Source organism: Dendronephthya gigantea, unplaced genomic scaffold, assembly GCF_004324835.1.
Source record: "Dendronephthya gigantea isolate DGI-Jeju-01 unplaced genomic scaffold, DenGig_1.0 000173F, whole genome shotgun sequence".
Taxonomy (NCBI): domain Eukaryota; kingdom Metazoa; phylum Cnidaria; class Anthozoa; order Malacalcyonacea; family Nephtheidae; genus Dendronephthya; species Dendronephthya gigantea.
The window spans coordinates 254193-275389 of NW_021163183.1; the positions used below are offsets into that span (position 1 = coordinate 254193).

The following is a 21197-nucleotide window of genomic DNA, read 5'->3' on the forward strand; positions in this document are numbered from 1 at the left end:
AATTTAGAGATAAATTTGCAGCTTGATTTATGCACAGACAGTACATTGCCAAGGCATCGTAGTGTAAACACGGAAATTTAGATTTTTCGATTATTTTTGTCCATTTTTTTGCATTCCGGTCAGACTTAACAAAAAGATAAGATCTCGAAAATAGAGCTTCATGACTTATAACCTCACTCACAATTCGTTTCTGGATATTTTTATTTCATTCCGTGCCGTTGTTCAAGCCGAGATCACGAAGACAGAGTGTAATTAATTTCGTATATGCATGCAGCGCCGCAGTTTACGCTAATTTGCCCAGCCAACAAACATATACATAATTCAAAATTTTGGAATGTAACACTTACGAAAGGTTCGTATCTTGATAAGTTGGTTTAGTAGAGTATCAAATCTCCTGTCGTTTCGAATCTGTTCTTTGCTAAATGAAGAGAAGATAGTGTCATATATTTTGATATACATCGAACGCACAAACACAAAAGCAGACATAACCTTGTACCCAATCATTGCAAAATAGTATATTAACATAAAGTAAAATCGATAAAGGAATTCTTGAAGGTAATAACTTGATTCAGGCAGACGCATTTTTTGACGATGAATGGGCATAGAAAAAGTTTCATCTTAATTTACGAGAGCATCTTTGATAAATACGTTTTCCTTTTAAAATGCGAGCAGAGTTTTACCGTTATCGCTAACGCTTTGTTGAGATACTAACCGCTAGTTCCAACAGGAATGACAAACACCTCTTCGCCTTTCTTTAATACTAAAATCACGTCAGACAACTGACGAGCTTATATACAAGACGATATGATATCCCTGCTTCTTAAAAATAAACCTTATTGTGACCGGATCATTGTGTACTTTATCCGGATGAAGTTAGTAAAGTAAACATATTTAACACTATTAAAACAAATGGGAATAGCGGGCTCAAAAGGGCCGAAGAAGCGAAGCGCATATGACAGCACTTAAACATGTCTGTATTTAGCGTAGGGATATTTTTTAAACGCCATCAAAACACGATAAATGTCCGTTTGTTCGAGCGCTTGTCTATTTTTAGGAGAGGAAAGCTTTGATACAGGCGAAGGCGTCTCACGTATGCATAACAGTTTGTTTACTTTTGAAATCTTTACCCCGCAGTCCCCAAAAAAGGACACACGTCATGAATACCTTGCCTCATCCAAGTTGCTGATTAAGATGTCTCTTGACAATGTCGTCATTTCTCTCTGCTTCTCGATCGGAAACAATCGCTTTGTGGTCGGGAAACGGCGCGAACAACGGCTGCATGGTGATATGGTTGAACGCGTTGTTTTGAAGAGCGTTTGTAAAGTGGGTTGAGGGTCGAGGGAGTGCATTAGAAACGGTTTATTTCTACATAAATAAACTTTATAAACAAGTTGTGTTAATCCAGAGTTGGGCTACCCTAACCTTATTTGCTCAACCAAGCCGAGGACTTAATTCAACTTGTAAAAACTACATCCACGATATGTTTAGGTGAGAACCAGGCTTTCAAAGCTAACAGCAATGGGAGACTATTGTTTGCAGTCAAATCTAAATCACTGTATAGTACAGAAAATATTGCATCTTGATTATTAAAAAATATCATATTCAAAGGATTTCTTTTAAAAAGTACATCCTATTGATTATATATTGACTTATTATAAGTGAAGTTCTATTCTAGCGAGGTTAGACAATCCATGTTCTTCGAATTCCTCTTGTCCTACAACACAACTATTTTACTAAAAATAATAATGACAGTATTATTAATGCACTAGGCCTATTTTAACTGAACGACGGAACCTAATTTTACAGATATTATGTGTTATCCATTGCCAATTATCAAGCAAAATTAAAAATTCTGCTTCTGCACGATCACTACTGCAGCAAGGTATCTTTTCTCCTTTATCGAAGGAAGTTTCTTCCAGGAACGCGACGAAAAGTTATAACAATTCACTTCATCGACAGCGTTCTTGGACATAGGTATTTCATTCGCACCACCAATCATCACAAGCGTGTTGCCTTGATATACAGCAGCACAACCAACTAGCTTGCTCTTCATGTCCAACAAAACCTCGCTCTTGCCAGTTTTATGATCATACTGGATAACTTTATCGCTAACGTTATTTTTGTCATCCGCCCCTCCGATCAACAACATGGTGTCATCTCGACGAACTGTTGCCACGTTCCTAACAGGTGATGGTAATGGCGGCATTTCGACACATTCATTTCTTGTGATGTCAAATAGTTCCACATCAGTTGTTGCGTTACCACCTGCACCGCCTGCTATCAAAACTTTATCATCAAACAACTCTACTCCATGATACGCTCGTTTTTTCTTCATGCGACAGAGCAACTTGGATGAATAAGGTGGGACAAGAAGCAGCTCGTATATCGTATCGTGAATCACTATTGCATTGCTATTCGATGCCCCACCAATAATCAGCAGACGATTGCCATAGACGACGCACTTATGACCAGCCACTTTGACAGGGAGATTGACAGAAAACTGCTTCCATTCCGGAGTAGGATTATTCAGATCGAATACCTCAATACTATCTAAACAGGCGCCCAAACTCGAAACGGAAGAACCGCCACAAACAATAATTTGATTTTGAAACACAACAGCTGCAGAACAATATCGTGGTGTTTTTAACTGAGACAGCGGCGTCCACGTTTGGTTGATCAAATTGAATCTTTCGACGAATGAAATGGGCTGACCTGTCTGACCAGCCTGACCTGTTTTGGAATTAATTCCTCCGATGACAAGAATATCAGGATTCATAGAGGCGAATGAATTTCCCAGATTGTCAATGGCGATAGCCATTTGTTGGATGCTTTCATTGATTCCTGCGAGATCTTTCTTCATTTCGTCAACATCACGTCGTAAGACACAGCCGTGTGTTTCATATTTACTGTAAAGCATCTTCTTTCCACAGTCGTCACAGGCTATTGTTTTGAAGCGACAGAGTTCGGTCTCGTGTTGTTTAACATCTCGTCTATTGACGACATCATCGCAGCCTTCATTGGAGCAATGAACTGGCGTGTACTCGCAGTCTTGAACGTGTCTTGGTAGTGCTTCGAGTTCGAGAACCACATCGCAGCCTCTCTCAGCGTGGTCACAATTGATCTTCAAACGTGAAACGAGATCTGAGATAATTCTCGGTGCTTTACGCAGCGTCTCTACGGTCAGATTCTCTTGACAGACAGGACAACTGAGCGAGTTCTTCTCCAGATGCTTCTTGATGCAACATGAACAAAAATAATGTTCGTTATTTTCACATTGCATCGGATCTTTTAAAACACAAAGGCAGATAGTGCAAATGAAGCTTTGATCAACAGTTGATTGAAAGCGATTTGTGTCGAAACCCTCTGCCATATTCTTCCCGACACAATCCAAATCACATCTTGGAATACAACAACAAGAAACTGGTAATCGTTACATATTTAGACGATCTTTGAAGGTGAAGTTTATAATTTGCAACGAGTTCCCTCAAGGAATTGCAAACTTTCAAGAGCAGTCTTGTGACAAAAGGTCACAACCTTTTCAACCATATTTGGTCTGCAGAAAAAGCCAGAGTGATGTCGCAAGCTTACAAGATTCATTTATTCCTATCAATTATCAACAAATTTTCTATACAGCAATAATAAACTTGATGCATAACTATTAAAAGACACTGTATCAAACTAGACACAATGTTATTTGTGTACGACTTGATGATAGCCGAGAACGACCAAGCGACGATAGTAAACTCTGCCAGCTTATATACCAGTCGAATAACTACATATACGCATCCCAGAGTACTGACCTACCGCCCCCCCCTGTCTCGAATCTCCCGTGGAATAAAAACATTTGCACAGAAGTCTTCCGCATAAAAAGGTTATTACGTTTTAATATTACGACTTAGTTTACTCGACTCGACCATGGTCGAATACACCGTTTTCCGTTGGACTCCACCATGGTCGAATAAGCTGTTTTCCGTTGGACTCGACCATGGTCGAATAAGCCGTTTTCTGGCGACTCGACCAAAAACGCCGGAAAAAACAGCGTATAGGCACTAACGAGAAGGCACTAACGAGAATGCAGAGTTGACTGTCTGAATGTCTTTGTTGCTGTTTTACTGCTGTAAGGTTGATAAAAATGCTGTTAATAAATGTTTGATGTTTATGAATGATCTCTGCTATTGTTTATTTCAGAGATTCAGCCATGCAGAGACTGGGGAGAGTATTCAGGATTAATTAAGGTGGTTTTTAGTCGATATAAATTTTTTTTCGAACCATATCCGGTCCATATATGTTTAATAGCAGAATTTTTTTGTATGTAAAAGAAAAAATTTGGAAAGCACCCTAAAAAAGAAAATTTTGGAAAGAACGTAAAAACACCCAAAAGAGATCATCCAGCTCTATGCCACAATCTAACCGGTGATATTACAACCAGCTGCGATATACCAGCATAGATTACAACTACGAAAGGTGCAAGGACAGTTGCTATAGGAAGAACTCCCCCCCATAACTCACATCTTAACGGCCGTCTAAGGGGGAGATGCACTACGGCCCCCAGACCATGATGTATGTGCACCTAACCGTTACGTCTCAGTGAGAAACAGAGTGGGCTGTATACCACACGCCTAGCGCGTCATAGACGAATCAGCTACAGTGGTAAGCCTTGAGAGCGAAGATAAATTTAACGTATTTAAGCTTTTCCTGGTCTCAGGGGGCGGTCCCTAACAAGTATGTCCATAGAAAATGTCTAATAAGGCACACGCTTGGAAATGTCAAGATTTAAACGCCTAAACGTTTTTTAAGTGATTTTAGCGAGAATTTTAGTGTTTCAGTGATATTCTTTTAGAAATTTTAGTGTTTTTAAGCAGTCTTTAACCGGTTTTTAACGTCTAAAATAGTCATTTTCTCGAAAGGAAACTCAATGTAAATGACTGAACGACTTAGTTTACTCGACTCGACTATCGTCGAACACGCCGTTTTCTGGCGGACTCGAAAATGGTCGAATTATATGGATACGGTTATTTCTTTATCTCCAGGTGCAGTGTCTCGTCTTCGGCTACACCTAGTCTCATAACTCATTTTCAACTGACAAGGTCGGGTATTTTGTACCTCTGATAGTTTAGTTCATCTCTTAAACGCACCACGGGTCATTTTAGACGGCACGATCTCTTTCTCCCTCAATATTCTGGCAATATTTAGTTAATTGAAATAATTTATGTAATTCAACAATTATCGCTTTAAGATGTATGCATGTATAACTATTGTAATTTACACAGAGAAAAAGATTTTACTGCAGAGATTTTAGTCTTTCTTCATGAATTAAATGTATAAAATCTGTACAATACAAAGTGAAAAGGGTATATTTAGTATCATTATTCATATCAGAATTTATTATTAAAGAATTTCTCGCTCATCTATCACGTTAGACACTGAAATCCTGACTGCTCATAGGCGTGAAACCAGTTCTCCCGAAGTTCCACAGGGCACAGTTGATAGAAACGAAATCCTGACATCACGATATGACCTACAACATCTTCATCATCTTCTTTGGTGAGCCCATTCCAGCCAGCACTGCTAACTACGTGAAAAAAAACAAACATAGAACGACAATGCATTGAGAAGGTCAAATTTGGAGAGGACAAATGCAATACATGTTTCTTCTTGCATGCATTATATTATCCATTCTTTTCTCTTTAAGATTTATTCTTTCTCATAATGATTCTACAATGTCTGCTCGCCCTGTTAGAAAGGCGAGGATAACGAAGGAAAACTCACAAACAATAATGTGGATTTAACAAGAGATTCTATAGTTGCTCTACCCTCTCCGGTAGACCGGAAAAGTGGTTCAGTTTGTAAATTATCCTGCATGTACAAAGGTTATACAACAAGCTATATATAGTTGTCTATACGAATACATTTTGCATGTTTAAACCTTCTTTGAAAAGAGCGATTGATAGGGCATAATGCATCAGGGTACAGAATCAGAGTTACTTACTGTAAAACTCGGTTATTAAGCTTACATATGCATTTATCAGTATCTATAGATAAACATACCTGAACCCAAGTACAAACAAACATGGCAGCCGTGTTTCTCGGCGTTTTTAGATTTCATGTCTGTCAAACGGAGATCTTTAGCGATATTCTCCATCGCGGAAAGCACTTGTTGAAACTCTTCAATCGAGGCAGGTTTTTTGCCAACGAAGCCAATCTTTGGATGGCTCGAATGGTACACTATCTTTTTGATACCGCCTTCAAGAGGCAACTCAGCGAGGGCAACGTCTTGTTCACAAGATAAAATTGCTGTAACGCTCTTCACATCATCAGCAAGATAACAACGGTAGGGATAACCACGCACATTCTCAACATATGAACGAGGATTTTTACTCTTCTTCCATTCTTTTGTAACATATTTCTTGCTCGGCCAGTTGGGGATATCTCCTTTCAGGCTTTCAAAAACTCGTAAATAACTTTCAAGATCAACGGGAAAATGAACGTGGACCTTATTTGCTTCGCTCCTCCAAGCTCCGCGATGTATTGATAGAGTACCTCCAGCTATCTTAAAGATTTCCAATACAGAATTCCCAGCTTTGATGAGTTGTTGTATCTGTTCGCTTGAGATGAGACCAAACTCATGTTTCATAGGAACGCCAGCTTTGGTTAAAATAATGAAGTGAGGTCTCGGGGAATAAAAATCAAATGTAACATCAAATAAAGGATTGTCGGAATCACCTCGCAATAGATTGTAGCAAGCCATGATGAATGTACAGCTTATTATTTATTTCACAAACAAAACAGTTGGTGGTTCACGTTATACGACCCAATACAGGCGCACTTTCACTTTCAGTTTGATGAATTAAATTCTTAAATATCGTGAATTTAAATTTTTGCCCAAGTATTTGGTCTAAGACTAAGCGAAGCATGCAGGTTTGCATGAAGCATCTCTACGCCTAGAAATGTATGTTTTTAGGAAACACAGAAACATTTGTTCCTTTGTGTTTTGGTAAACTGTAGCTTCTATCATCTTAGAAGATGACTATAACGCCTATTCTACACAATCTGAGATTGTACATTTTCATAAGGAATTGTGAATTGGTGCATGAATTTTGATATGCAATATTGCTTGATATTCAATTGACCTTCCTTCTTGGAATTTCGTTTTCTTGGAATTGAAGTTGCGACTTTGGTTTCATTTTCAGGAACCTGATCAACAGTTGCACTCAAAGAGCATATTTTCATGACCATACGTTTAAGAAAAGGTTCTAGAGACTAAATTGATATAAAAACCAAGGGGATTTTATGATAAAACAGTATATAGACTATATTTATTTACTGATGTATTATAATTTGACAAGTGTGATGACAACAAAACCATATACTACATCAGGTTTATATGTTGAAGAAAGTCGATAGAAAGGCATCATGCGTTTATCTTTTGCTTCTTCGGCCTGTATGAAGCATTTGTGAAACCGTTTCTGTTGCTGTTCAGGTCAGACATTTAAAATCAGATTGTTTGTAAGCATAAAACCAATCATCCCGGAGGTCCTCGGGACATAGTTGATAGAAACGAACTCCGGTTGTCACAATGTATCCTCGAATATCCTCGCTATCTTCCTCGCTGTAATTCCAATCATCGGTTTTAGCTGAAGATAAATGAAGGAAAATAATCACAATTTGTCCAAAACCTGCATCGACATTAATTTTGTGTAACGAGTTCTGATTTAGATGAAAATTTGTACTCAAATACACAGAGGCACTTCACATTTAGTGAAACATAAATATTTTGTGTTATGTCAACAAATTTTGGATAGCTCTTTGCTGGCTTAAATTCGATAGTAGATAAAACTTATCCCCTCGCCATTTCTAGCAAATCTTCAAGGCTTCATATTTATACGCTATGCGAAGTTAATGCTGTTGCAATAACCAAGGTTTTGAACAATCAATACATGCACATACCTGATCCTAAATACAAGCAAACATGGCAGCCATGGTTCTCGTCTTTTGATTCCGTATTAACTAAATTGCGTTCTTCAGCGAACTTTTCTATAGCCGAGAGCAAGTTTTGGAAATCCTGAGTCGACTCGGGCTTTGCACTAACGAAGCCAATCTTTGGTTGACTTGAATGATAGACTACTTTAGTGATACAACCTTCAAGAGGACCATCTTCATCGAGTTTATCAACTTTGCTGTCTCTTTTACGTGACGTTTCTTTTCTGATGGTTCTGATCCCTGCAACTTCGTCGTCCAAATAGCTACGGTATGGATAACCTCGTACGTTTTCTGGATAGAAACGAGGATCTCTCCTCCATCGCCATTGCTTCGTAACATAATCACGACTCGGCCAGTTAGGAATGGCTTTCTTTCGGCTTTCGTAGATCCGCAAATAGCTATCGACGTCGACACAAATGTGGACGTGAAATTTATCTCTTGTCGTTCGCCATGATCCACGATGTATGGACAAAACTGCACGGTCTATCTTGAAGCATGCTAACGCGGACTTTCCCGTTTCGATGAGATGCTGTGTTTGTTCGTTTGTTATCCGGCTAAATTCTGGATCGACAGACTTGTCGCTTTTAGGTAGAATAATGAAGTGAGGTCTTGGCGTGTAGACGTCAAATGCTACAGCGAATGTGTCGTTGGTGAAGCCTTCTTGCAATAAATTGTATTTCGCCATGAGGATGATGATAGTAAAACGTGGTTAGTAACTTTGCAAAGCGTTTTAACAAACAAAACCGCATGTGGTCGAAGAATAATTTATTCCAGGAATTATTTATACTAAGAAGAAGTCGAGCATACTTTTACTTTCGCTTTGAGGAATTCAGAATTCATGAATATTAAAGTTTCCGCATCCGCTTCGATGTGTTCTAGTATATTTAACGTCGTAAAAGGAGATCAAACGAAATAGTATTAAATATTTTCATGTAGAAATGAATTCAATAATGTCTGAGTGTTAACTATAAAAGATTAAAAGAATATTTCTGGATCGCGACATACCAAGGCAGGAACGATAAAAGTAATATTTCAAACTATTATAAATAACATGAAGCACCTGTCGATTTCAAGAGTTTGAACACATGTGTAGTGAGAGTTTTCAAATGTGTATAGTGAGAATTTTGAAATGTGTAGTGAGAATTTTGAAATGTGTAGTGATCGAGAGTTTTCAAATTAAATGTGTTTTCTGACTTTGTAATGTGTTCTTGTAAATATTAATAAATAATAATGCAGTGACACGTATCGGCCACCGTACTATTTGGTTTAGATAACAACATTTAACAACAAGTCTTTCAAAATGTCGAAAGCGAATGATATGCAAGGAAAGTTTCAGAGTTTTAATTCAGCTTTGAAAAACGAAGTTGAACGTATAGAAGCCCAGCGAAGAGAAAAAAGATGAAAAGAAAAAGATGATGAAAATTAAAGTCGAAGACGACGATGTTGTCAGTCTTAACATCGGAGGTAAAATCATGGCCGCTTCGAGATCAACATTATGTCAAGTTGAAGGATCGCTTCTTGCTTCAATGTTTAGCGGCAGATGGGAAGATAGTTTGAAGAAAGATAAACACGACAACGTCTTCTTGGATTTTAACCCAGAGTGTTTTAAGTTGATCTTAAATTATCTTCGAGCGAAGAAAATCGAGACGCCACAGAGTAAAGCGAAGAAGCCAACTCCACCTGGGGACGAGAAGGGTAATTATTGGAATCTGGTGGATTATTTGGGATTACGAGAGGAGCTGGGTGAAAACCTTTTTAAGAGGCCACAGAACATAAATGTTCCCCCAGCCTTCCCTTTTCAATTGCCACAGAATGTGCCACAGGTCCACGGAATTAAAACTAATTTTACCGGGCAAATTCCTGGTATGTCCAAACCCTGAAGTAGTATAAACATGCAATCAGTCAATGCAAATGACTGATTAACGTCGCTATTTTCATAAAAATTAAAAAAAAACAGCGAAATATGGTAAAACTATGGATCTTAGACCTCTCTACATCAAATGTGGTATAAAAATTCTCACTACATTCTGATTGCAGTCTCTGAATGCAATGCCTGCAATGTTTAATGCAGTATTGAACATTTGGATTATTTTACTTCGTACAAGCGCCATTCTTGAGCAAATTTTTAAAGAGTGATTCCATTAAAGTTCTTGAAATGCGTCTAAATGAAGTATATAGATCTTCTAATCTAGACAATGTTTATAATATGTGAAATAAATTGACATGATTGTAGGCGTGTAGATAGTTAGTTCAGAAAAAGAAATAGAAGATAATAATAATCAAATTCAGTAAAGACAAATTTTCATGTTACATATCCGCGGTTTTAAAAAAAATAGAGAGAAACAAACTCCTTCCAAAGGACAAACTCGCAATCCTCTACAATCTCGTTCCCATTCCTTTGGGTATAAGATTGAGCAGATGATCTCTACGACACTCAGCCGCAACTGGATGTTGAGTTTTCCAATCCCTCGTTACTCGAGACGCAACCCTCGACGTTTTTGTTGTAATTTAGTCCGCGCAGCGCAACATGAGTATTATATTCGCAACACAGCGTGTGTCCTTCAGGCAAGGATTGGTCAGAATAAAAGACACTTTAAAAAGACCGGAAATCTCAAATATACCCTTTGTCCGCGAGATCATTTATGTATGACGTTGGAGCGGCTTAATTGTTGATTGCTTTGCTCAGGGTTGGTTTGACCTTGAGTGTAAAAACTGTGAATAAAACCAAAGTTGAAGGCATTTTCATGTTCAAACGTTTATATTGAATACAGAGACGTTAAAACAGTCGCTCGCTGGGTTATGTCTAAATTTCGACAGGGTATATTCATACAAAGGTATGCTTAAGTGAGATTATTAGCCTAGGTGATTATCCGAGCAATGGTATGTGTGTAATACTATATAATAAATATTCGCAAACGGCCTGCCAAACGCGTCGTCATATTTGCCTGTTTACATTTGGCGAAGTTTACTCGAGCTTAGATGAGCTTTGGGAATGATTTCGTAAAGGTAACCGGAATCTTAACATATAATTGTACACGATAGGCACAGATTATTAAACGCTGGGTAACATTGAGTGTTTATTAATAGTAAGAGCGATACTGTTTCTAAGAGGCACTTAAAAACGTTTATGCATTTATGGGGACGAACACCGTATTTATTTGTCTTGTTCATATTTTGCTGGTCTTCAACTAATCAACGAACACATGTTTTCGATTTGAATAGCACAGGTTGTCGGGCGGACTATAATGAAACTCCTGCAGTCGTGGACATGTGAAGTGCTCTGATATTGTATATATCGTTTCAATTATCACTTTGGATTGATTCAATCACGTCGGCAAGATGTGGTTTCCGTTGGCAAGATGCGACCAATTTATCCTGATTCTTTTGTATCTGACTTGTTGGTTTGTTTGTGAAGGTATTGTGGTCAACTTTTTACATACCTTGTAGATAAGATCCTGTTTTTGTCTAAAAGCCAGGTCCCCTGTCGGCTGTAATTTTCAATAGACTCTCGGCTAGAAGTATTTCTCTACATAGCAACAATTCCGCGTCACTCTCTACCAATATAAAATTTGATTACATTGATAACCTTTCGACAACCTAAATGCGAACTTAAAACAGGTGAAAATATATAAGAATAGAACTTTCTTGAAAAAAATCGTTTTTTTTCAACACGCGATTCGAGTTAAAATCATGCATCATCGATCACAATGCGATTTTGGAGTGGATTTAAACAAGGAAAACTCGAACGAGTCAACTCCGGCTGCAAAGTATCACAGATTGCTACCAAATAAGTTAATGCAATGTTTGGTACATTCCTAAATTAAATTCCCACATCAGGCTTAGAAATTAGATTTGAAGTTGCGCATAAGTAGCCTTTCATTGTGTTTTTAATTTGTCATAGACGGGAAACAATAAGATGCAATGTTTAAATAACGTGGACAATAAGCGCCGAAAGTGTTTAAACACCACACTTTTGCAAAACAAAATTTCCTGAAGGAAACTTTGGACTTATGGTTACATGCAGAAAATTTCTCCTAAAACGTGTATCCGGGGTTAATTCCTGTAATGATTACTACATAATTAAAAGAACATCCTTTTAAACAGTGTTTATGAAAAATGTTTACCAAGAACAGAGTCTAAAGGCCAGAGATTTTGATTTTAAATATCTCTAAAGCTTCTTGTTCGGTTTTAATCGCTTTAAACTGTACTTGTTTTTCTTCATTCGTCCCCTATCAACTTTAATTCAACTGAATCAAGAAAGCTTGTAACGCAAACAAAAATTCGTCCATACCAGCAAAATATTGCAAACATCTTTAAAAATGCTATGCATTTTAGTTTAAACTTAGCGATGTTTATAATTTTGACTAGCAATTCATCTGAAGCGAGGGTTTCTATTAAAAATATTTTGATGAATGATTATTTTGATACGCGTGCAAAGAAATACGATCTTTTTGAAAGCACCCAAGGCAAAATGTCCTTTTTTTAAAACCGTTTTACTCTGTAGACCAAATGGCTCTAATCTTTAAAACGTTAATGCGCTTTCTATAAAATCCTTCACCTTGTCGGAAACCACAAGATGTCCGTCTTTTTTTGTCGGAAACGTATCACGTTAGCATCAGTAATGCTCGATTATATTTGTAGTCGGTTGTTCAAAAAGCCGATAGCGCATTTGTTGAATTGTATATTGCTTTTAACTTTAGTTTAAACAAATAACGGTTGAACAGCTGTTTTTGTCAATGAAATACGAAAACTTAAATTTGTGATTATGCGACTTTTCTCTCAAGTTACATGTAAAGATTACGATGAATATTTACTTATGAAAACGAATGAAGAATATTTAGGTTATATATACCATCGGCTATGGATACCCTTCGTGAACAAAATTCGCCGATGTTATACAGAATAAATGATAAAGTTTAGGTTGGATCTTGGCGTAAAAAACATGTCCACGGAACATTCAAATGTGTATCGCGGTAAAACCCGTTATACGCAAGCCTTGTGACGTTATGAAGTGTATAATACCATTGTAGATGGCTGATGGTAAAATCTATTATACTTCAATAACAAACAAGTTTTTCAATAACTCTGCATGAACTAACAAGCACACTGCACTAAATCCAATTGAAGCACCCCATAATTCCTGCTGTTCAACTGAGTCGGTATTGCGATGTCTGCATGCAATATCCATATGGTTATTAAATGTTAAACACATCTCTACATAGCCCAAATTGTTTTGGAAGGCTGTTTGGACGTTAATGCTCCAATTATTGCTCTTAATGGCTCAATGCTTATCGAATATTGAGCTCATTTTCGAAAAAATCTTGCAATCGTAAATGGGAACAGTTAAAAAAATAGTTAACCTTTGCGTTTAAACGCTGATAATGCGCGCCTACGCGTTGACGTTGCAAAGTAGACCACAGCTGTATCCAGCATTCCTTATCGTCTCGAAATAAGCGCATTTTCAAAGCGGATTAACCCAGTAGGATCCCACAGCAAACACGGACAATCCAACTGCGTTTCGAACTAAACATGACCATTATTTCACCTGCTCTCCGCAGGGGAAAAGGGTGTGATAATGGACGGGAACCTGATCTATAGTAGCCTCTGCGCTTACGCTGTGAAGGCCCATGATAGAGATCTATGAAAGCACTTGTCAGCACGAATGATATCACAGTTTAGTAGACACACGAGGGTCGTCAGTTTGTAAATATAGTGCATCAAGCATTTTATTGTAAAATACCAGTGCATAATAGGATTCAAAAGTGATAATTTCCCACAGCCTTATTTGGAAAAAGTTATGTCCTTATAATAATTGGTTTTTAATCAGGAAATCCTCAAAGTAGACAAGAGTTGATATCTAATATCAATTCTTTTAAGCATAGAATTTGTGGTTTCTAATCTTAAGGAAACATCTTTGGCATAAGATCATTATTATGTTACTACAAAAGGCATTCATCGCATTTCTATCCAACAATTTCCTATCATTGATCAGTTTTCGAATCAATTGGCGGTCTCGTTAACTACAGTTAAAAGAGTTTTAAATTCATGACTGAGTTTGTGAAAGATACATAGTTGCATTGTTTAGTTTTGTTTAGAAGTGTTTATCAAATGCAATAGATGAACTATGAAATGGCGTGTATTTAACTTCTTATCCTATAGGACACTGCATGCCACACTGTTCTACGTTGAACTTTCTTCCAAGGTTGATTTAAATGCAGTAACTTTCCACGAGAGAGTTATAGTAGGGAGTTTTATAGCAGAGACTACGAGTACGACTACCAGTACAAGATTCGTCGTTTTCGCGCCAAACTCTGTGCTTTTAGCTTACGCCATCTGACGAAACTCGTAGTCGTTGTGTTTACGAGTACAACACTTACCAACAAAATATAGTCGGCTTTTGATGAAGCCGTAGTGCATTGGCTTTAGTGAATTTGCTACTCATATACATTACAAGATAACAGCCTGTAAAACATCCATCAGAAGTGAATTGGATCCAACAAAATTGGATCGTGTCAACAGACTTTTATAAAGCTCCTTTAAACCTAAACAGTGGCAAATCCTAGACTTTACATTTCCTTTCTTCTCTCCATCAAACAGGTACCGGGAAATTCTTCAAGGACAACGATCAAGAACCAGAAATAGTTTACGCCGTAGAAGGCGCTCGCTACATCAGACTAACGTGCTCTGTGAAACTCGATTCTGCCAAAAATCGTTGGTATAAAGATGGCCAGTTGATCAAAGCCCAGCTGAAGAAATATTGGGTCAAGAAAAACAAATATTTGAAGATTGCGAACATCACAAAAAGTGACCAAGGAATTTACGTTTGTCAGGCTTTCTTAGACAAAGAATTTGAAAATAAAACGATTTATTTGGATGTTATCGGTACGAATAAAACGTTTATGTTTCTAGTGCTAGCTTAACTAAACATTCTTATCGTTTAACATCGGTTTAAAGGACAGACTCCACTTGCACGTTCTTACAACGCACCGAAATCGCACGTACGGCTTGTGCATTGACGGCCGTCTTGAAAGTGGAATACAGTCTACAGCGAAAGTAGAATTACAAATCGGCCGCACTGATTGTACAGGTGCAAGTGGAGACCGGCCTTTTAACAGTCTTTCTGTTCACAACGAATGTCACAACAATTTTATCTAATATTTCTACTTCATTTTTAGAAAACTCATCGGGAACTGGAATTAGTAAGTGACAATTTCAATTTTAAATTTGTAAATTATATTCAGCTTAAACTGTTTGATTTTGGTTAAAAGTACAAACACGATAATATCGGGGTTATTTGTTAAAATATTAAACATTCATTCCTGGATTTACTTTATTTCCTCCATTAATTATTTTGCTCCGATGACGTCATATGACGTCAGTATATGACGTCAGTGTTGTGAAGTCAATCAAAATCGGACTCTAGTTTTAGGGTCGCTCAGGAGTACTGTAGTGTAGTTGACATTTCACCCCTCTTGCTCCAAATTTGCCCTTATTGTTCTATTAATCTGATAAACCTGTTTTTTCATATCATCTCAGAGCCATATTTCACCAATCTCGATGAAATGGAAAAGAAAAGGGAGGTAGAATACGATGAGCAGAATAAACCAACATTTTCTTGCAAGGCTCGTGGTTCTCCCATGCCTGACGTAATGTGGTTCAAAAACGACGAGATCGTTCAGCACAAGTCGGGCGAAATATCATCGAAAAACTTCGTTTATAAAGTAAAATCACCAGATGTCGGTGACCCAATCAAGTACAAGTGCCTTGTGTGGAATAAAGTTGGAAACATTAGTTTTGAATTCACTTTGAAAGTGCCAAGTAAGGAACTATGTCAGACACTTCTGTTCTTCTGTTCAAAAAGGCGGTATGCATGTGTGACTGTGTATAGGGGAATCGAATTCAATAGGACCAGATTAATGCGACCCTTACTGTGATGTCTTTGTCGGCCAACTAAGTCCAGAGCCTGTATAAATATAATCTCGCAATCTGTACATAGTTTTGACATGAGTTGACCAATGAATTGATTACTGTTTACAAAAGATCATCTTCACCGCATCTGCACTCATTATTTGTTTCAGAAACGAAAATACGCTCGGCGCCAATTATCCAGCAGATTGGTAACCAAACAGCCGTGGTGGGAACCCAATTCAAAGTCAGATGCGATGCGTTGGCACACCAACAACCTCGTTTTAAATTACAGCACATTTCATCCAATGGTAGCGTTGTTCCCGTAAAGATTGGAGGAAGGATCAAGATGGGACCAATAGTTAATGCAACGGTATGTACCGTATATATTATATGACCACCCTGGGCCATGAGAAAATATATTATGCATTGTTTTCGAAAGTTTTTTGCTTATTGCTCTTGTCTATGAGGAAAGTCGTACACAAATCAGCCGCGGAATCCATGCCCTCTTGACCTGACATCGCATCACCGCTTTTTTTATTTGACATCGCCATTCTTTTCACGTGTTATTACCACTCTTTGCACGTGCAATTCAGCTAACTCTTTCTTTTTCTCTTTTAGGGCACTGATGTGCACTGGTATTCTGTCACGTGGACATTCGAGAATGTCTCATTCTCGGACCAGAAGACCTATGCCTGCACAGCAGAAAATTTTATCAAGGAGAAAAGAGAGTATTTTTCCCTCACAGTCAAACGTAAAGGTACCAATACACTTTTGCAGGGCTTAGTTGAATCACAAGACGAACTATCCTCTCAACTTTTCTCTGAATAAGGAATTCAGAAAACCATGGACTTTTTATAGGGATTTTTCATCGACTCTTTTCACACGGATGCCTTTCGTTCTCAGACACCTGACTAAAGACAATTACCTTTGTAAAATTGTCCACAGAAAGAGTTCTGTGCATCCCCAACACACCCTGCCTTTCATATAAAAAGTTCATACAGGACAAGGTCTGCGTCGTGTTTTGTTGCAACTCGACTGTCCTTGCAAAAGCGTTGACATAAATTTGTTTTTTTTTAACAGAATATCCCACGAGCGACTCAACAACCGATTACCGCGTCAATCGTGGCCAAGAAAGGGCGGTCGATATTACAATAATCGCCGTAGTCAGCAGCTTAGGGTTTGCCATTGTACTTGTGATAGTCGTATGTGCGATGTGTCTGAGAAGGCGTCGACGAACGAGGGGCGCACGGTTCGTTCCGAGTAAAGACGACATTTATATCGTTGATGATGTTCCTGAAGTAAACAACCATCCAATTGTTAGGAAATTTCGAACGCGTTTTAGCTCAAATCTTTCCCAGGTAAATAAACTCACAATAAAAATTGAAGGAAGCTGTTTCCTCCAAAACTAATGGTCTGTAACATAGCCTGTGTTGTGGTACATCTGGACACTTACAGTATCACTCAATCATTTGAATGCACTTAGGCAATCGATTTCCAATTTCATTTTGAAGTTCAAACAAGTTATACAAATTTCTTACGTGTTTAAAAATGGCTTTCTCTGAAGTTCAAAGTTTGTTTCTTTAGGCAAGTGAAATTCCGTATGATGATGACTGGGATATTTCTCGGGAAAATGTTCGTCTTCTTGGGACAATAGGAGAAGGTGCGTTTGGAACAGTTTTAAAAGCTGAAGCATATATTCAAAGATTGGGAGCTGCACGTCTCACAGTAGCTGTAAAAACCTTGAAAGGTACGTGAAGGTTATTTAAATACTGTCTATCGCCCCAAATGTTTAATTCCGTTTCAAAGCATTAAACATGGAACATTTTTTACCAAGTCGAGCGATTTTAATGTTTTTATCAATGATTAAAGTCAAATTCATATAATGTTTTTGTTAATACCACAATTCTGTATTCACATGCTCTTTTCTTGGGAAATGCGAACTGTTCCCTTAGTAGCTTGTAAGTAAAGTGTTGTTAGGTCGTAAAAAACACATTTTTCTCACAGACGATGCAACAGACGTGGAGTTTGCAGATCTTGTTTCAGAACTGGAGGTGATGAAGAAAATTGGACCCCATAAAAACATCATTAACCTTATTGGATGTTGTACGCAAAATGGTCAGTTTCATACACAAAACTCTTGCTTGTGTTGTTTACATCCATGATATCTATCCTTTTCCGGGTTTTAAATGTATAAAAATGTGCTTTTTTTGGAGATTATCTGTGTAGATAAGTTGGAATGAACGATGTATCTGACCTAGTCATCTCTCTATCATTCAGGTCCATTGTTAGTGATTGTGGAGTACGCCCCACATGGAAACCTTCGTGAGTATTTGCGGGAACGCAGACCACAGCGAGAGGAAATGATTCCAGCACCTCAGGCGGAGGACATCCTGTCACTGCGTGATTTTATATCGTTCTCATATCAGGTCGCGCGAGGAATGGAGTATCTAGCTTCGATGAGGGTAAGAAGGAAATATTTGAAGCTGGTTTTTAAAACTAATTAAACTCATTAATCGCTTCGCTGTTACTAACATTACTGCAATAAAACGGTAGAAATTCGCAGAGCTGAAATAATTATTTAACGTTTAGCTACAGTGTACTTACTTCAATGTGGACCGACTATATTTTCATCTTTCATAATTCCAAGCAAGATGATCCTTACTGGTCCTATAGGAAGAACAGTTTAGAACTAAACTAAACTTGCAATTTAAACGTACAATTTAAACTTGTGGTTATTTTACTAACGGTACATGTCTTTTAGTGCATTCACCGAGATCTCGCAGCGAGAAATGTTTTGGTCGGCGACGATAAAATAATGAAAATCGCTGACTTTGGTTTGGCAAGAGATATTCACAAGATTGACTATTACAGAAAGACCACAGATGTATGAAATTAACTCAAATATACATTTTCTGTCCAGGTTTCTTTCCAGAGAGCACAAATTGCATTATATTTATCTGGATATTACAACCCGTAGCCGTAAGCTACAGCAAACTATCATTAGCTCTTATTACCTCAACTCTGCATGTCCTTGCAAATTGCCTCAGTGGATGGGATGGCGCCCTATTGAACGAGACATTTTGTTTATCAATCTCAATTTATTCTGCAGGGTCGTTTGCCAGTAAAATGGATGGCGCTTGAAGCTTTATTTGATCGTGTTTATACCACGCAAAGCGACGTGTAAGTACCAGAACTGCTTGTAAAAGCTTTGGTAATTAATTTAACGGTATATTCAAGAAGCATAGTGTTTACTGTACTTACCGACATTATAGCACACGTCTGTATCTTTGCTGAACACTTCAAGCTCACTCTGACGAGAAGAGCAAAAGCCGTTGAAATATTTCAAGCAAAACTTGTAGTATATTGTATACATAAACCTCTGTTTAAACTAACACACAGGATGATTTGGTAAAAATTGGTGCTATATTGTTGTTAATAATTCCTGTTTCAATCATCGTGTTTCTCATACGCTGAACACATTAAGGGCTGTTTACATCAGCCGAAATACGTCCTTTATAAAACGAATAAGAACTTGCTATTGTCGGAATGACTACACGACTGCATGTTTATGTTATATACTCGTTTCAATGCCTCAAAGTCATCCTTTGCTTCGATGGACATGTAATGACTGAGATTTCTCATTACCTATTGTTGTTTAAGCGTTCAACACACGAAATGCAAAACGTTTCAAAATAGGCCATAAATCACGACCACAACACCTGCGGGACCAATAATTTCTTTCTTGTTAAGCGATAGCAAACACAGTCTTTTGAACTCCTGTCTAATTTTTTGTTTATTTTTTGTCCCAACAGTTGGGCCTTTGGTGTTCTGGCATGGGAAATTTTTACATTTGGTAGGTTACTTGTTACATCTTACGACAATGTCTACATTCATAAAACACCTACTTTAAACACTATAATGTAGTATAGGCCGTCTCTTTTACAACTTTTCCCATTCTTTCTTAAGGTGGAACGCCATATCCCAGCGTTCCTTTGGAAAAATTATTCGAACTTCTGAAATCTGGTTATCGAATGGAAAGACCTGTCAATTGCCCACCAGAACTGTAAGTGACCCAAGTTTCTATTGCCATATTTGCACAGAAATTGACCTTTGGCTTGAATGAGATTTTCTTTTACGTTTTTACCCAAACAGCTGTGCTTTGGCATTCAGGAAAGTTAACACGCGCCTTATTTTTCTTGCCAGATATGACTTGTTGTTACGTTGTTGGTTAGAGGAACCTGGATGTCGACCAAACTTCACAGAAATAGTCAGAGAGTTGAATGAGGTGTTGGAAGGCATGACTACCGAGGTATGCTGGTAATCCATAGTTGAAAAACTTGAAATTAGAGGAGAAAATTGAAGTCGAAGGTTGGACATGTTTGATGTGTTTTTTCTTCAGGAATACGTCGATATAGAAGCTCCGCTATTGAGTCCCATGACACCTCGCACGCTCTCGGAGTCTGGGCCTAATCACGGTCTGAACTCTGTACGAACATATTTCGGAAACGAAGTCTTCGCAAGCGACGAAAACGATGCTGATGACGACGAGGAGGGACTTTTGAGCGAAGATTGCGAGTCAGACAAAATATTTGAAGAAAAAAGCAGCGATAGCGGCCTCGTGGAATCCGAAGGCAATTCCGAAGAAGGCACGAAAGTCGAGGACGAGAATTCGATCTTGCTCGTGGACGGTTCGGAAAAGCCCGTCAAGTTCAGAGTCCGCAAAGAAAGCCATGTTTAAACAGAGGCAGGAAAGTGCATAGGTCGTGGCAGACGGCTTGATACAGAGACGCCCATGAGACAGAGAAGTCCGTTCCCTTCAGGCAGTCGGGTAGAGGGACCTTGGGTGAAATTAATGACATAGTTACGTGTCCCTAAGAGGGTTTGCGGCTAGACGCAAATGGTTACCAAGATACACAAACAGCCTCATTGGTACAACAACGAACGGAAAACCTGTACATTGAACATTACTGATTAATAAGTATCCATAAATTGTAAATTAACTAATATATATTTTTTATTATCAATTGATTAATATTGATTTTTACAATAAAACTATGAATGATTATGAAAAAGTTACAATTTATTGCCCCTGCTCCCCCCTCGATTTTCTCAGACAGAAAAAAGAAAACGTTCTTGAAGTTGGCATATTTAAAAGTCCGATCGGCGGAACTTGCAGGGAAATTACAGAAAAATAATTTATTTAAATTGTAAAACTTTCGAAAGAATTCGTGAAACCGTTCGCTATAAAACGGCAAGAGTATTCGGCCTTCAGGCTTTGGACTTCTGTTTCAGTTTCAGGGTATTTTTAA

General features: G+C 38.0%; 3 protein-coding genes and 1 long non-coding RNA gene across 6 annotated transcripts; 1 reads left to right on the forward strand and 3 right to left on the reverse strand.

Annotated features, from left to right (window-relative positions):
• Window positions 1-5210: 5210 nt before the first annotated feature.
• On the reverse strand, window positions 5211-7225 carry LOC114538036. The gene is made up of 2 exons (XM_028559160.1): window positions 6049-7225; window positions 5211-5572 (listed from the first exon to the last, which is right to left on the reverse strand). Exons 1-2 carry the CDS (start codon window positions 6746-6748, stop codon window positions 5412-5414), a joined length of 861 nt encoding a protein of 286 aa, XP_028414961.1. The 5' UTR covers window positions 6749-7225; the 3' UTR covers window positions 5211-5411.
• A 90-nt stretch (window positions 7226-7315) lies between these two features.
• LOC114538035 lies at window positions 7316-8858 on the reverse strand. Its single transcript, XM_028559159.1, has 2 exons — window positions 7948-8858; window positions 7316-7634 (listed from the first exon to the last, which is right to left on the reverse strand). Exons 1-2 carry the CDS (start codon window positions 8663-8665, stop codon window positions 7477-7479), a joined length of 876 nt encoding a protein of 291 aa, XP_028414960.1. The 5' UTR covers window positions 8666-8858; the 3' UTR covers window positions 7316-7476.
• Window positions 8859-10551: 1693 nt separating this feature from the next.
• On the forward strand, window positions 10552-20944 carry LOC114538026 (fibroblast growth factor receptor 2-like). 3 transcript variants are annotated; one of them, XM_028559139.1, is made up of 17 exons: window positions 10552-10814; window positions 11203-11395; window positions 14578-14862; window positions 15156-15179; window positions 15517-15798; window positions 16059-16258; window positions 16507-16645; window positions 16969-17246; window positions 17473-17635; window positions 17893-18003; window positions 18166-18350; window positions 18650-18772; window positions 18998-19068; window positions 19701-19741; window positions 19855-19951; window positions 20092-20197; window positions 20288-20944. In XM_028559139.1, exons 2-17 carry the CDS (start codon window positions 11320-11322, stop codon window positions 20624-20626), a joined length of 2520 nt encoding a protein of 839 aa, XP_028414940.1. In that variant the 5' UTR covers window positions 10552-10814; window positions 11203-11319; the 3' UTR covers window positions 20627-20944. The 3 variants fall into 3 exon arrangements, with proteins under 3 accessions (XP_028414940.1, XP_028414942.1, XP_028414941.1); XM_028559141.1 differs by having other exon boundaries at window positions 11208-11395; XM_028559140.1 differs by lacking the exon at window positions 10552-10814 and adding an exon at window positions 10907-10986.
• On the reverse strand, window positions 11405-19219 carry LOC114538039. Its single transcript, XR_003688666.1, has 4 exons — window positions 19150-19219; window positions 18903-18951; window positions 18493-18555; window positions 11405-11534 (listed from the first exon to the last, which is right to left on the reverse strand). It is a non-coding gene; the product is annotated as an uncharacterized LOC114538039 (long non-coding RNA).
• Window positions 20945-21197: the final 253 nt, after the last annotated feature.

Bases quoted from the DNA above. Each gene is read 5' to 3' on its own strand.
- LOC114538036 (XM_028559160.1), bottom strand. From the start codon at position 6,748: ATGGCTTGCTACAATCTATTGCGAGGTGATTCCGACAATCCTTTATTT. The intron at 5,573-6,048 runs GTATGTTTATCT...TTTTTCACGTAG, and splicing joins TTGTTTGTACTTGGGTTCAG to TTAGCAGTGCTGGCTGGAAT.
- LOC114538035 (XM_028559159.1), bottom strand. From the start codon at position 8,665: ATGGCGAAATACAATTTATTGCAAGAAGGCTTCACCAACGACACATTC. The intron at 7,635-7,947 runs GTATGTGCATGT...ATTTATCTTCAG, and splicing joins TTGCTTGTATTTAGGATCAG to CTAAAACCGATGATTGGAAT.
- LOC114538026 (XM_028559139.1), top strand. From the start codon at position 11,320: ATGTGGTTTCCGTTGGCAAGATGCGACCAATTTATCCTGATTCTTTTG. The intron at 16,646-16,968 runs GTACCAATACAC...TTTTTTTAACAG, and splicing joins CCTCACAGTCAAACGTAAAG to AATATCCCACGAGCGACTCA. The intron at 18,004-18,165 runs GTCAGTTTCATA...TCTATCATTCAG, and splicing joins TGGATGTTGTACGCAAAATG to GTCCATTGTTAGTGATTGTG.